The sequence below is a fragment of the Elephas maximus genome, chromosome 9 (genome assembly GCF_024166365.1).
Source record: "Elephas maximus indicus isolate mEleMax1 chromosome 9, mEleMax1 primary haplotype, whole genome shotgun sequence".
Taxonomy (NCBI): Eukaryota; Metazoa; Chordata; class Mammalia; order Proboscidea; family Elephantidae; genus Elephas; species Elephas maximus.
In genome coordinates, this window is record NC_064827.1 from 82,998,922 (window position 1) to 83,015,303 (window position 16,382).

General features: G+C 41.3%; 1 protein-coding gene across 2 annotated transcripts in view; it reads right to left on the reverse strand.

Annotated features, from left to right (window-relative positions):
• MED27 (mediator complex subunit 27) overlaps positions 1–8,837 on the reverse strand; it is a 230,266-nt gene extending 221,429 nt beyond the window's left edge. For both annotated transcript variants that reach the window (XM_049896883.1, XM_049896882.1), the window contains exons 1-2: positions 8,615–8,837; positions 6,423–6,567 (exon numbers count right to left, since the gene is read on the reverse strand). In XM_049896883.1, the coding sequence (XP_049752840.1) occupies positions 6,423–6,567; positions 8,615–8,817 (348 nt within the window). In that variant the 5' untranslated portion in view covers positions 8,818–8,837. The remainder of the gene's footprint in view (positions 1–6,422; positions 6,568–8,614) is intronic.
• Between the last annotated feature and the right edge of the window lie 7,545 nt (positions 8,838–16,382).

The following is a 16,382-nucleotide window of genomic DNA, read 5'->3' on the forward strand; positions in this document are numbered from 1 at the left end:
CCCAAGCAGCCTGAGTCCAGAACTTATATTTAAGCCTTTAAACTTCTGGCTATACCTTACTTTACTTCTGAATTCAATATTATCTAGAAATTCAGTAGATTGGTTTTGTATTGTTATGTCTTCTGGTTTTGTTACTTTTTGCTCTTTTCAAAATGGCTCCCATGGTTTAGGGTTTGGGGGTGGGGAGGAAGGAAGAGGGTGTAGGGTTTGGGTCCCAACCAGAATAGTTCATACTATATTCAAAAGCCATTATGCTAGCAGTGACTGGGTCTATAGAGATTAGATTTAACTGAAAGAACACCTGTAAGAATGGTACAGAACAGTGCCTGATCCTAAAGTCATGCTGATTAAACTCTGGGGGTGATTTAAGTGATTTTCTTAAAGTAGATTTTCTTTGCTCATTACGTTCTGGATGCATTTGTTTTCCCTAAACATGTATCAGCTATAGAGAGAATGAGTCAAGGGAGGGCCTAGTGGTAAGGAAAAACCCAGGAACAGAAACTATTGTTGTGTGCTGTCAAATTGATTCCAATTCATAGCGACCCTATAGGACACAGCAGAACTGCACCATAGGGTTTCCAAGGAGCGGCTGGTGAGTTCAAACTGCTGACCTTTTGGTTAGCAGTGTGAGCTCTTAACCACTTTGCCACCAAGGCTCCTGGAATAGAAATTAGTTATTGATAATTCTCAAAGTAGGATAATCCCTAAGAGACTTGGTGGAACTGACTCTTCTTTCCAGTTTTCACATTACTGCCAAAACAACAGCTGCCACAGAACACCTGACACCAAGTGCAGCATCAGGTGCAGAAGCTCAAATTAACCTGACTCAATCAACTCTAAGACTTCTACCAAGTCCCCGTCCTCTCCTAAGCATCCATTGGCTGTAAACACAGCTCACTTAGAGAGGGCACACTGGGTGACAAACAATGTACATAAAACTGCTAACCTCAGCCCTCAAAGAGCTTATCATCAGTTCACCAACTGACCTCACCCTGTCCTTCCAAATTACCCTTCTGGAATTCAGCCCTGGCCTCCATCATGGGATCTCAAAATTTTCTCCCATCTACAAGTAGCACGACTAGATTTCTCAGCAACGGCTAAAAATGGAAATGCCTTTATCACACTTCATCAAAAATACAAACAAGCAAACCACAAAAGGAGTTGTAAATTAAAAATTCAACAGAAAAAGCTTTTATTTATTCTTTCATTCATTCAATGAATTTTAATTGAACACTGTGTACAGGCGTCTTGCTAGGTGCTGCGGACTCTCCATGGGGAACATGATGAACATAGTACCTCTCCTTTGGGCTTATGGTTTGGGGTCTATACATAGCTATAACCTAGACTTCCTTCCAAAGGGCACAAGGTCCCTAAACGAAAAGGCTAAAACAATCCCAATCCTGTTAGCTCCATGACACAAAAACATAAAGAGCACCTTCAAGGATGGATTCGAGAGAGATGAATGTTACGGCAACAAAGCTATTACATAACTAGAATAACTCAGGAGGGTAGAGCAGAGGAAATGTCTTCAGACTTTCTAATTGAATATTATTGGAATAGAAAGTTGCTCTTTTATAAAAATGAAAATTTAAGCATGTAAAAAAAAAAAAGCAGCAGCACCTTCCTATGGGTCCACTTCCTAATGCCAGTAGAAAGTGACATCTGTGCGATCTTTGCTGCTACAGATGTCACCAGAAAAAAGTCAAAGTCTTAGTCTACTTTTCCAGGTAAATACACAAGTAACCTTCTGCCCCAAACAAATGAAGAAAAATCAAAGTCAGAAATAAAAGCCAAACGATAGCACGTTGGAAACCTTTAGAAAAGGACCTCCAGAATAAGTTCAGTCTACCCAAGACTATGGCTCCCAAAACCAAACCCAGTGCTGTTGAGTCGAGTCCTATGGCTCCCAGACACCGTTTTAACTCAGAACTGAAGCCACTCCCAAAGTTCACCCTTCGCCAGATTAGGCACTAGGTCTACAAAACAATGACACACGTGAGGATCACGCATCTTAGTCCAATCATGTATACGAGACCAAAAGGGCAACACCTGCCCAAACCAACAATGAGAAGGCAGGAAGGGACAGGAAAAAAGGACTGATGGAAACGGGGAATTGGGGTGTGGAAGGGGACAGTGCTGACACATCACAGGGATTGCAACCAATGTGAAAAACAATTTGTGTATGAATTGTTGAATGGGAAACTAATTTGCTCTGTAAAGTTTCACCTAAAGCACAATAAAAACTAATGCCACATTACAATTAGTGTATAAATTGTTGAATGAGAAACTAATTTGCTCTGTAAAGTTTCACCTAAAGCACAATAAAAACTAATGCCACATTACAATTAGTGTATAAATTGTTGAATGAGAAACTAATTTGCTCTGTAAAGTTTCACCAAAGCACAATAAAAAAAGAAAGTAAGTTCAGTCTAACAGTATATCTGAACATAATAAACCAACATAAAGTCTACATTGTCTAGTTTACAGCAAGGACAGACAGCGTTCATACCAATTATTTTTTGCCCTAGTCAAGAGCGTTTGTCATCCTTCTACAGCATAATTATCTACAGGTCCATAATACTTAAAAGCTAAATTCTGTCTCCAACTCAGCACAGAAAAAGTGCTGCTCACAGCAATTTGACATCATTTCATTAGATTTTTAACTGTTATTCTAACAATTATGCCAGCTACCATGTAATTAATATTCCAAATGACTTTACAAAAATCACAAAATCCCCTAGTCATTCAGCATGAATGAGACTTTCCTAGGGCCCATAGCACATAAAACCGGAAGTTCATCACATAATGGGTGGTATCAAAGCCTTTCCCATGCTTCCTTCAATTCTTCGCCAACAGCACATAAAGCTGACATTGGAAACTTAACCCAAACTTCACTTAATATATGAATGCACTTACTGGTTTAAACTCTTTGAGGGTAAAATGATGAACGATGAAAGCTTTAGCAATTAAAAAGCTCTTTTCATTTGTAGGAGAGGCAAGATAAACATATATAATTATTTACTTCTTCCATTTCCCCAGCTGGAATTTAGAATATTGGCTTATTTCTTGGGGCTATTTTTTGGCAGTTTATTAAATAAATACACATAAAGCACCCTTACCCTTGTTTTCCTCTTCTACTTTTCTTCCTGGGTTTTATGTATTTCCATACCAAAAAAAAAAAACCCGTTGCCATCGATTCGATTCCAACTCATAGCAACCCTATAAGACAGAGTAGAACTGCCCCATAGAGTTTCCAAGGAGCGCCCGGTGGATTCAAAATGCTGACTTTTCGGTTAGCAGCCGTAGCTCTTAACCTTTGTGCCATCAGGGTTTCCATGTATTTCTATAATCCGCCTTTAATTCTTTCTAGAGTAAAAACCAAACCAAACCCTTTGCCATCAGGTTGATTCTGACTTACGGCGATCCTACAGAACAGAGTAGACCTGCCCCCCATAGGGTTTCCCAAGGAGCAGCGGGTGGATACCAACTGCTGACCTTTTGGTTAGCAGCCTTAATGCTTAACCACTGTGTCACCAGGTAAGGTATAAATAAATGTTAAACAGGACATGATTTACTGTAACAGAAATAAAATATACCTTTTACCTGCAGTCCTCATTTGAACTGGCAGTGGCTGCCTAATCCCAGAACACAAGAGTTGAGAGAAATCTAAGCCCTCACACAGCCTCAGCAGGAAGGAATGCCGTGGTTGATTAGTGATATCTGCCCTGGACAAGAGCAATAGTTTGAGGACCCATGTACCAAGTATTTGCCATCCCGTCCTTCAATAAACCATTAAAAACTAGTAAAATGTATAGCGATTCATGAATAAAATATATGAATTATTTCTAGGATTCAGGTTAAAGGGGGAAAAAGTTTTCTATAGTCGAAAACCTTAAGCAAAATTGGATTAAGCCATCAAGTTTCAGAAGCTATAACAATGAACTAAGTTCGAAAATCCAAATTTTAGTCTAGCTGGAGGGTCTTGAACAGGTCAATTCACTGGGCCTCAGTTTGCTTGGCTCTAAAATAATAGGTTGAATAAATGATGTCTTAACCATTTTCTTTAGCTCTACCAATGAGTGATATAAGCAGCCCCAAATTCCCTCTCTGGTGACAGCACCAGGTAGCTGATGAAAGAACGCTTTACACATGCTTAACTTCACCAGGCCAAAGGCATACTTCAAACCTCTAGATTCCCTCACATTGCTCATTTGGGATTTATCATCTAGGATAAATTTCTACGTGCATTTTTAATATGTAATCTCCATGGGCAAGAAGTTCTACATACACAGTATTCCTTTTCCTTAATACAACCTCTTTTCCACCTTGAAGCTGATATGGGGATCAGAAGCAGGGGCTTCTATTTTAATAATCCATAATTTGGCAAACAATTAAAATCACCTTCACTCAAAAGGTATCATCACTTCAATGTAAACAGTCACTCACGGTTTTAAGATCAACCTAAATCTTCCCACTACTGAAAAGTCTTTGTCACTCTAGCCTATTCCAAGAACAACTTTACCACATGATATATCAACACAGCTTTCTTCTCCAAAAATCAAAAGTGTCCCCAAGAAATACAGCCAGAAATAAGTCACAGCACACACCTACTGACCAGATCCCACCCAACCACCCAGTACAATGAGGTCAAAATGACCAAGAGCATCCTTGAGAAAACAAGAAAGTTCAATTCAAGCAGGACAGCCTGAGAGGGCAGTGTTGTCTGTGTATGGCTGGGACAATCCCATATCTAGCCTTGGCAACTGCCAACAGATATCTATAGTTTTTTAGTATACCCTGCATCCTCTTCTTTTGGGGCCTGATTTTCTACAACTCCAAGGAGCCCCACCTTCCCATGCCTCAGGTGATTGGAGCTGGCCAATGAGAGAATCCCTTCCCCTGAATTCGATGCACCATCTCAGGGCCACCTATCAAACTGGGCCAGAATCCTTTCTTAGGGCCTAATATGGACACTAGAGATCATCAGGTATAAGGATCATACAAGCCTATAGTCGGCAGGGCTATCTTTTCCACCATTTGGAGAGCCTCAAGCTAACATGGAAGAAGGCAGGTCTTGAGGTGGCAAGAGAGTGATAGGCTGCTGCTACCCATTTGAGTACCTTGATCCTCATGAGCTGAGCCTCATACTAGAAACTCCCTAAATGTTTTAGTTCATTGAACCAGTGAAGTCTTCTTTCTTTCTCTCCCTCCCTCTTTCCCCCAACTCTTTTTTTTTTTAATTTAATCTACATTGAATTGGATTTGTCACCAGCAGCCCACAGTTTGGAAGAAAGGATATATAAGCTAAATGTATGCATATGAGCTTCGAGTTCTTTCTTCAGTGCTCCATGGTAAATCATCTTCTCCCTAAATCTCAGACTCAGCTTCCAGGAGTTCCACTTCAAATCAAAGAAAACTAAAGTACTTCTATAGAGAAATTCAAAGAAGAAATTGTGCACACCAGGAAAACCGTCAAGGCTCACCTATCATCCCAGACGTAAGGGGAAAGGCCCACTGAAAAGAGGGAAAAGATGATGGGTAGCTGAAGAAGGCAAAGCAGTTCACAACCAATAACTGTAAAAATAAATATCCCTAGGGAGGTAGCTGGAGGAAGGTAGCAGAGTATAATGAGAAAAGCTTCCAAAATTCTCCTAGGCTTATGTTCTGATTCCCCAATCAACAGAAAAAGAAAACACACACAACAACAACAACCCACAACACCCAAACAAAAGGAACTTGTCAATAAATAAACTGTTTCCAGGTTTATGAGCCTAATTGTTAATGTTATTTTTGGACTACAGTTTAGTCTTTTACAGCTGTCCTAGGGTCTATGCCAGAGGCCTGGCTGCTGAATGAAACATGAATATCAAGTTCTATGAAGCCTGTTAAGAATCTTCCTGAGATGGTTATCTAAAGTGATTAGGCAGTAATTAGAAAGTAATCTAACAAGCAATATTCTACTGATGTTCATCTATCAAGGACAGGGGAAAAGATAATACACACAACATTAGCAATGGGAGTGGCTTAACATTTAGACCACAGGTCCTTAAGAGGGTCATGGGCTCCTCCGAGAAGCTGATAAAAGCTACAAAACCTTCCCCAGAAAAAATGCACATACCACAACATTTTGCATAAATTTCAGGGGTTTATAAACTCTGCTCCCCACACCCAATCCCCAGGTTAAAACCCAACTTAGAACTTTAAAAAATTTTAATTACCTATGCATCATTATAAATCCACAAAGACTTCAAAATACTACAAAACAGCTTCTGGGGACATTCTAAAACTTCCAACCCTACAATCCTAAGCGGAATCAAAAACAAAAGGAAAAAAAAAAACCTTACCCTCACAGTCTACAGTTTAGGATACAAGGAAACTTCGTTCTTCTTACATTAGCTTCCTTTGTAATATGTCTCCCTTACCTTGTTTGACCATTTATAGGCTTGAAGAAGTTGACTATAGAGAGGAGTTTTGTCCTGCACGGGATCCAGGCTTAAAAGTCCACTGTTATGGAGAGGATGGTTCTCAGATGGCTTGCCTACCAAATTGCTCAGACGTTCCAGCTCACTGAAAAGTAAATAGAAAACAAGCCTGAGCCCACTAAACTCCAAAGAACAGCCAATCATCACTGTCAAAGACTGCTCTCCAAGTTGTCCATCAGAAGTCTCTTCAAGAGAAACACTTTTCGAAAAGTTAAATAGATTCAGTCCAATCAAGAAAAGCCCTAATTGGAAACTTACCTTAATTTAAAACAGACCTTCCTGGTGTCATTCCAAAGAAGAAAAAAGTTAAAAGCACTGGAATCCATAAAATGGCTCCTAAAATCAGGATTTAACAACTCCAATTATTCTCTGCAGGAGAGAGGGGACTTTCTGGAATACTGAAATGTGGCATAACACTACTTCTCACTAATGGTTTTCAGACCCACGTGCAGATCATTACACTTGGCAGAACAGCAAGTACCTGAATAAATGACGATTATTTATCATTCACATAGGGATAGATTTCTACATGATGCTTCACAGATGGTAAAACTTAACAAAACAGAGAAGAGATAAAATAAACAAATGGAATGCGAAGACACCAGAAAGGAGGCTGTGTCAAACAAACACACTTCAGTCTAGCAGGAAAACTGTAGCGAAGCCTGGAAAAGGAGCCAACAGCAATAACACATTCCAGGAGCACTTTCTGAGGGGCCAGTCCCAAACTACCAACAAGAGAAGTCTCCCTAAGAACAGCCTCTCATACCACATTCATTTTGAAATCTTCAGCCACCTTCTTCTTGGTCCTACTACACAAAGATTTAAGGAGGCAAAGGGGGCAATGTAAACATCTTGAACTTTCTAAGATGGTGAAGTGTTCTAACATCCTGAACATTACTAAGGGAAGAAAATCAGGGAGAAAGTAGAAATGGAAGAGAAGAGCAACCAGTGCATTTCCTCCAGCAGGGAAAAGTATTAACTGGCACTGTGCCAGAGAACAGCAAGTGGATGTGGGAGTTGAGGAGGGGGTGTGTGATTTCCTGGCTTTCCTCCAAAAAGAAAGGCAACTACTTAGGGAAAAAAGCAAAAAGAGGCACTCATCATTTTGGCCACCACCTCCTCCTCCATCTTACCTCCTTCTTCCATCTGGTTACTAAGGAGACCAAGTTGAGGCAGGGGGAAAAATCCAGCCACTCCAGAAATCATAGGATAACTAGCTCACCAAATGCCTTCTTCCCTTGCTAAGTTCAGTTCTTATAACTAAAAGGAAAATAGCCTGAAATTCCAGCCTCCCTGGGAAGGACTGACTCTCAAGGAAGGCAAGGCAAGTTCAGGACCTACCCAGTTATAGAGTGCCTACTATGTGCTAGTCATTTTACAGACATCTCTCATTTAATCCTTACAGCAACACTTACAAAGTAGAAGTAAAAAAGGTGAGCTATAAAAAAAGGGAAGGAAACATACAATCCTTAACCCTAAAGGACCACAAATGCGGGGGGGGGGGGGGGTGTTTAAGCTTAAGTGATTAAATTGGCTAAGCCTGAGATTAACGCTATCCAGAAGGAACTGATAAGGAGCAGGCGAGAGTGACAGAGTACCGGCCAGATCTTTGGAAGAGAATAGGGGAAGAGGGAAAGATAGATTAAAACCTGTTGTGTCGTTTGGGAACTGTGAGGGTAGAACTAATGAATTCCAGGTTTAAGGGTGGGGAATTGGGACTCAGATCAGGTTCACTTTAATGAATGACCTGGGGCCACGATGATAGGTCCTGTTTGATTCTATTAGTATCGTTTGATCAGACATGGTGAGGCACAGAGGGCCCACATGTAAAAAAATTTGGCAGGCTAAATGAGAAGTGGAAGTTCATAGCAACTGCATGCCTCCCCGTGAGGGATGGAACGACCAGAGAGGGGGGTCCACGAGGCCGGAGACAGCCAAGACCAGAAGGCCAAGGGGAGGGAGACGAGAAAGCGGAGGTGGGGGACGAGGTGTTCCTGACGGGCAGAGAGGCTTAGAGAGGACGGAAAGAGAAGGGGGGACAAGGGAAACGGAGAACAGCTCCTAACTAGGAAGACGCGCGAGGTCGAAATAGGGCTGGTTCCCCCACTCCAGCCCCCTCAGCCGGTACCTACTTGAGGTCCCGGTTGACCGAATGCAAGTTGTCCTGAAAGTGCGCAATGAAGGCCTTCTCCCGGCCCTCCAGCGTTTCCTTGTTCTGCATGCCATCTTTCAGGCAGTCGAACACCCTGCTCACGCTGGAGCGCAGCGCCTGGATGGCACTAATGGCCTGGGCAAAGGCCTCCAGGTTCACTCCGACACTTAACACGTCCGCCATGATGCCGCCGCCACAGCGGGCTTCCCAAAGCCGACTTCGCCAGCAAAAAGCTGCGCTCGTTGATGACGTACAGTGCTTGAAGACCTGTGGGAAATGTAGTTCGTGCCGAGTGAGGCTGCCCAGGTAGCTTATGGGGCACAACCGAAAAGGAGGTTTCACCTGAACTAAACTACCTCGGGGGCAGGGCAGTGATAATCTCGGTTTGGGAAAGTCAGGTTGTACTCTTGGTTTCCTTGATGGTGAGAAAGAGATAAGGAAAATTCTTGCATTTCTTCAAACTTGCATTCTAGGAGTCATATGGAAAAGAATTGCTCCAAGCAGCAAAGTGTCCTTCGATTAATGTAAAAAGGCATAGCCTGAATGTAATCATGACGCCAGACAAACTCAAACTGAAGGACATTAGACAAAACATCTGACCTCTGATTTCTCAGAAAATATCTGTGTCATGAAAAAGAATCAGAAACGGTCCCAGATTAAAGGAGAGTAGAGTAGAGGATCCTCCAAAAAGAGTAAGACCCTCAACGAGATAAATTGACACAGTGGCTGCAACAATGGGCTCAAACATAGCAAAGATTGTGAGGACAGCACAGGACCTGGCAACACTTCATTATATTGTACATAATAAGGTCTCTATGAGTTGGAACTGACTCAATGGGGCCTAACGAAAACAAGGAGCCATGGGGATAGGGGCAGCAGTGATTAGGTGGTAGAATTCTAGCCCTCCTTGGTAGAGATCCAGATTCATTCCCAGCCAAAGAACCTCAACACAGACAACATTCATCTGTCAGTGGAGGCTTGCATGTTGCTGTGACACTGTGTTCAGAAGCTCTCAGACTAAGACAGACTAGGAAGAAAGACCTGGCCATCTACTTCTGAAAAATCAGCTAATGAAAATGCTACAGATCACAACGGTCTGATCCCATTGTGCTTGGGTTGTCATGAGTCTGGGCCTTCTCAATGGCAGCTAGCAACAACAACAATGCTGAGACATGACAACTGAATGCAAAGTGTAATCCAGAATTTACTTTTGCCAACATTACTGGGACAACTGGTGAAATCTCAATAAGGTCTGTAGATTAGTTAATAGTACTTTATCAGTATTAGCTTCATGATTTTGTTAAGTGTGTTGTGATTATGTAAGAGAATGTCCTTGAAGGATAAATTATGTATCATCATGTCTGTATGAAAAATAAAATAATATAAATATGTGTATTTAGAGAGAAGGATAAAGCAAACATGATAAAATGTTGTGGAACCTGGGTGAAGGGTGTACAGGAATTCTTTGTACTGTACTTGCAATAGAAAGTCTGAAATTATGTCAAAATAAATTGTTTTAAATGTCCATCAATGAGGGACAGGTAAACACAGTATACATAGAGTCAAAACAAACAAACAAACAAAAAAACCTTGCCTTTGAGTTGATTCTGACTCTTAGCGACCCTACAGAACAGAATAGAACTGCCCCATAGGGTCTCCAAGGAAGTAATCTTTATGCAAGCAGACTGCCACATCTTTCTCACGAGGAGAGGCTGATGGGTTCAAATCACCTACTTTTCGATTGGCAGGCCAGTGCTTAACCACTGCCCCAGCAGGGCTCCTTACCCACAGTCTGTTGTGCTTGTTGTTGTTAGGTGCCTTCAAGTTGGTTGCAACTCATAAAGACCGTATGTACTACAGAACAAAACATTGCCTGGTCCTGCACCATTCTCACAATACTTGTTACGCTTGTGCCCATTGTTGCAGCCACTGTGTCAATCCATCTCGTTGAGGGTCTTCTTTTTCACTGACCCTCTACTTTACCAAGCATGATGTCTTTCTCCAGGGATTGGTCCTTCCTGATAACATGCCCAGAGTACTTGAGACAAAGCCTAGCCATCCTCGCTCCTAAGGAACATTCTGGCTGTACTTCTTCCAAGACAGATTTGTTTTTTCTTCTGGCAGTCCATCATATATTCGATATTCTTCACCAACACCACAATTCAAAGGCGTCAATTGTTCCTTGTCCAGCTTTTGCACGCATATGAGGTGATTGAAAATAGCATCACTTGGGTCAGGAGCACCTTAGTCTTCAAAGTAATGTCTATGCTTTTCATCACTTTAAAGAGGCCTTTTACAGCAGATTCGGCAAATGCAAGAAGTTATTTTGCTTTCTGACTGCTGCTTCCAAGGGCATCGATTGTGGATCCAAGTAAAATGAAATCCTTGACAACCTCAATCTTTTCTCTGTTTATCCTGGTGTTGCTTACTGGTCCAGTTGTGAGGATTTTTATTTTCTTTATGTTCTAGTGTTAGCCATACTGAAAGCTGTAGTCTTTGATCTTCTTCAGTAAGTGCTTCAAGTCCTCTTCACTGTCAACAAACAGGGTTGTATCATCTGCATTGTTAATGAGTCTTCCGCCAGTCCTGATGCCCCCTTCTTTTTCATATAGTCCAGCTTCTTGGTTTATTTGCTCAGCATACAGATTGAATAAGTATGGTGAAAGGACACAACCCTGACACACACCTTTCCTGACTTTAACCCACGCAGTACCCCCTTGTTCTGTTTGAACAACTGCCTCTTGATCCGGGTACAAGATTCCTCAAGAACACAATTAAGTTCTAGAATTCCCATTCTGTGCAATGTTATCCATACCTTGTTATGATCCACACAGTTGAATGCCTTAGCACAGTTAATAAAACTCAGGTAAACATATTTCTGTTATTCCTTGCTTTCAGCCAGGATCCATCTGACATCAGCAATGATATCCCTGGTTCCACATCCTCTTCTGAATCCAGCCTGAATTTCTGGTAGTTCCCTGTTGATGTACTGCTACAGCCACTTTTGAATGATCTTCGGCAAAATTTCGCTTGAATGTGATGTTAATTATGTGTTCAATAATTTCCACATTCAGTTGGATCACCTTCTTGGGAATAGGCATAAATATGTGTCTCTGCCTGTCAGTTGGCCAGGTACCTGTCGTCCAAATTTCTTGGCATAAACAAGTGATCACTTCCAGTGCTGCATTCCTTTGTTGAAACATCTCAATTGGAATTTTGTCAGTTCCAGGACAGAAGCCTTGATTTTTGCCAATGCCTTCAGCGCAGCTTGGACTTCTTCCTTCAGTACTATCAGTTCCTGATCATATGTTACCTCCCGAAACGGTTGAATGTCAACAAATTCCTTTTGGTATAGTGACTCTGTATTTCTTCCATCTTCTTTTGATGCTTCCTGCATCGTTTAATATTTTCCCTATAGAATCCTCCAGTATTGCAACTCAAGGCTTGAATTTTTAATTCAGTTCTTTCAGCATGAGAAATGCTGAGTGTGTTCTTCTCTTTTGGTTTTCTATTTCCAGGTCTTTGCATGTGTCATCATAATACTTTACTTTGTCTTCTTGAGCTACCTTTGAAATCTGTTCGTCTCTTTTACCTCATCATTTTTTCCTTTTGCTTTAGCTACTCAACATTCAGGATCAAGTTTCAGAGTCTCTTCTGACATCCAGTTAGGTCTTGCATTCTCTCCTGTCTTTTTAATGACCTCTTGCATTCTTCATGTATGATGTCCTTGATGTCATTGCATAACCCATCTGTCTTCAGTCATTAGCGTTCAACATGTCAAATCTATTCTTGAGATGGTCTCTAAATTCAGGTGGGATATACTCAAGGTTACACTTTGGCTGTCATGGACTTGTTCTAATTTTCTTCAGTTTCAACTTGAACTTGCACATGAGTAATTGATGGTTTGATCCCCTGGCCTTGTTCTGGCTGTTGATATTGAGCTTTTCCATCATCTCTTTCCACAGATGTAGTTGATTTGATTCCTGTGTATTCCATCTGGTGAGGTCCATGTGTATAGTCGCTGTTTCCGTTGCTGAAAAAAGGGTATTTGCAACGAAGAAGTCGTTGGTCCTGCAAAATTTAAATCACGCGCTCTCCAGCATCATTTCTATCACCAAGGCCATATTTTCCAACTACCAATCCTTCTTCTTTGTTTCCAACTTTCTCATTCCAATCACCAGTAATTATCAGTGCATCCTGATTGCATGTTCCAATCAGTTTTAGACTGCAGAAGTTGGTAAAAATCTTCGATTTCTTCATCTCTGGCCCTAGTGGTTGGTTCGTAAATTTGAATAATAGTCCTATTAACTGGTCTTCCTTGTAGATGTACTGATATTATCTTATCACTGACAGTGTTGTACCTCAGGGGAGATCTTGAAATGTTCTTTTTGATGATGAATGCAACGCCATTTCTCTTCAAGTTATCATTCCCAGCATAGTAGACCATGTGATTATCTGATTCAAAATGGCCAATACCAGTCCATTTCAGCTCACTAATGCCTAAGATATTGATCTTTATGCATTCCATTGCATTTCTGATGAATTCCAATTTTCCTAGATTCATACTTTGTACATTCCACATTCAGATTATTAATGGATGTTTGCAGCTGTTTCTTCTCCTTTTAAGTTGTGCCACCTCAGAAAATGAAGGTCCCGAAAGCTTGACTCCATCCACATCATCAAGGCTGACACTACTTTGAGGAGGCAGCTCTTCCCCAATCATATTTTGAGTGCCTTCCAACCTGAGGGGCTCATCTTGCGTCACTGTATCAGATGATGTTCCCAGCTATTCATAAGGTTTTTGCTGTCTAATTCTTTTCAGAAGTAGACCACCATGCATCTGTCAGTTTGTCGTACTGTGGGGACTTGTGTGTTGCTGTGATGCTGGAAGCGATGCCACCAGTACACAAATACCAGCAGGGTCACTCATGGAGGACAGGTTTCAGCTGAGCTTCCAGACTAAGACAGAGTAGGAAGAAGGACCTAGTGGTCTACTTCTGAAAAGACTTAGCCAGTGAAAACCTTATTAGCAAAATTGTACTTGTGTGTAATATTAATGATATTGTTCAATAATTTCCACGTTCTGTTGGATCACCTTTCTTTGGAATGGGCCCAAGTGTGGATCTTTTCCAATCAGTTGGTCTGGAAGCTGGCCAAGGACAAAGATGAGTGAACACCTCCAGTTCTGCATCCATTTGTTGAAACATCTCAGTTCGTATTCCCGCGGGCTTGTTTTTTGCCATTCCCTTCAGAGTAGTTTGGACTTTTTCTTTCAGTATCATCAGTTCTTGATCATATGCTACCTCCTGAAATGGTTGAACATTGACCAATTCTTTTTGGTACAGTGACTCTGTGTATTCCTCCCATCTTCTTTTGATGCTTCCCGTGTCGTTCACTATTGCCCATAGAATCCTTCAATATCACAACCTGAAGCTTGAATTTTTTCTTCAGTTCTTTCAGCTTGAGAAATGCTGAGCGTGTTCTTCATTTTTGGTTTTCTAACTCCAGATCTTTGCACATTTCATTAGGATACTTTACTCTGTCTTCTTGAGCCACCCTTTGAAATCTTTTGTTCAGCTCTTTTACTTCATCATTTCTTCCATTTGCTTTAGCTACTGGACATTTAAGAGCAAATTTCAGAGTCTCTTCTAACATCTATTTTGGTCTTCTCTTCCTTTCCTGTCTTTTTAATGACCTTTTACTTTCTTCGTGTATGATGCTCTTGATGTCTTTCCACAACCTGTGTGGGTCTTCCATCATTAGTGTTCAATGCATCCAATTTATTCTTCAGATGGTATGTAAATTCAGGTGGCATATACTCAATGCCGTATTTTGGCTCTCGTGAACTTACTGTAATTTTCTTCAGCTTCAACTTGAACTTGCATATGAGCAATTGATGGTCTGTTCTGCAGTCAGCACTTGACCTTTTTCTGACTGATGATACTGAGCTTCTCCATCGTATCTATCCACAGATGTAGTCAATTTGATTCCTGTGTATTCCATCTGAGGAGGTCCATGTGTGTAGTCACTGTTTATGTTGGTGAAAAAAAGGTAATTGCAATGAAGAAGTCATTGGTCTTGCAAAATTCTATCATGAGATCTCCAGCTTCGTTTCTGTCACCAAGGCCATATTTCCCAACTACCTATCCTTCTGTGTTTCCAACTTTCACATTCCAATCACCAATAATTATCAGTGCATCTTGATTGCATATTTGATCAGTTCAGACTGCAGAAGTTGGTAAAAACTTCAGTTTTCTCATCTTTGGCATTAGTAGTTGGTGTGTAAATTTGAATAATAGTCATATGAACCAGTCTTCCTTGTAGGTATATGGATATTACCCTATCACTGACAGCATTATACTTCAGGGTAGATCTTGAAACATTCATTTTGATTTTGATGCCATTCCTCTTCAATTTGTCGTTCCTGGCATAGTAGACCATATGACTGTCCAATTCAAAATGGTCAATACCAGTCCATTTCAGCTCACTAATGCCTAGAATATAATCTTTATGCAATCCATTTCATTGTTGACGACTTCCAATTTTCCTAGATTCATACTTCGTATACTCGACGGCACAGGGTTATACTCCCATGCTCTGATTATTAATGGGTATTTGCAGCTGCTTCTTTTTTCATTTTGAGTCACACCATCTCAGAAAATGAAGGTCCCAAAAGCTTTACTCTAACCATGTCATTAAGGTCAACTGTACATTGAGGAGGCAGCTCTTCCCCAGTTGTGTTTTGAGTACCTTCAAATCTGAGGGGCTCATCTTTCATCACTATATCTGTGATGGTTAAGATTGTGTGTCAACTTGGCTGGGCCACGATTCTCAGTGTTTTGGCAGTTGTATAATGTGATCACTTCCCTATTGAAATTTGATATGTGATCACCCCCATGATGGAATCTGCTGAATGGAACTGGTGGAGGTTGGGCCTGTGGTACCTCACCATGCCTCAGCCTTCATCTCTCTGCCTTCTGCCACCTACTTCCTTCCTGCTCACCTTGCCAATGTTTTTGCTTGTTCTGGATTCAGCAGCTGCCTCTTATCTGACCTCTGGTTCTTAGGACTTGAGCTAACAGCTTAGTTGTCCATCTTGAGATTCATTGATCTTCACAGCCTTAGAACAAGAATCCTGCTCCCCCATCTGCCAATCTTGGGTTCCCCAGCCCCTGCAGCTATGCGAATCAGGAGAAACCTTGCAGTCTTCCCTACCGACCTTGGGATTCCTTGGCCTTCACAGCCTGTGAGCAGGAGCCCTGCTCTCCAACCTGCCAATCTTGGGTTCAGCAGTTTCTGTAGCTCCGTGAATTGGTAAGGGCCTCTATCCTGATCCACAGACTTGGGTTATTCCAACCTCTATAATTGTGTGAGCTGTTTCCTTGATATAAATCTCCCTGTATATATATTTATGTGCTTTACTGGTTTTGCTTCTCTAGAGAACCCAGCCTAAGACATTTGGTACTGTGAATGGTTCTAGAGGAACAAAATTGTAAGAATGAGTTTTCTAAATTGGTTCTCAGGTCTGTTTAGTCTTAAAGATGTTGATGAGTCTGCTTCCAGCAGTAAAGATGACACTGCTAATCCATGGCATGAGGTGGTGATACAAATATGCAAAATATCACCACCAGTAGATCAGGTATTGGTGAAAGGCGAGGCTCTGGTTGAACACCTGTGATGTCTTTCTACAGTTTTGTCAGAATAAGAAGTATAAGGAAGCTGTTTGGTTGGTCCTACTTTTGCTAGAC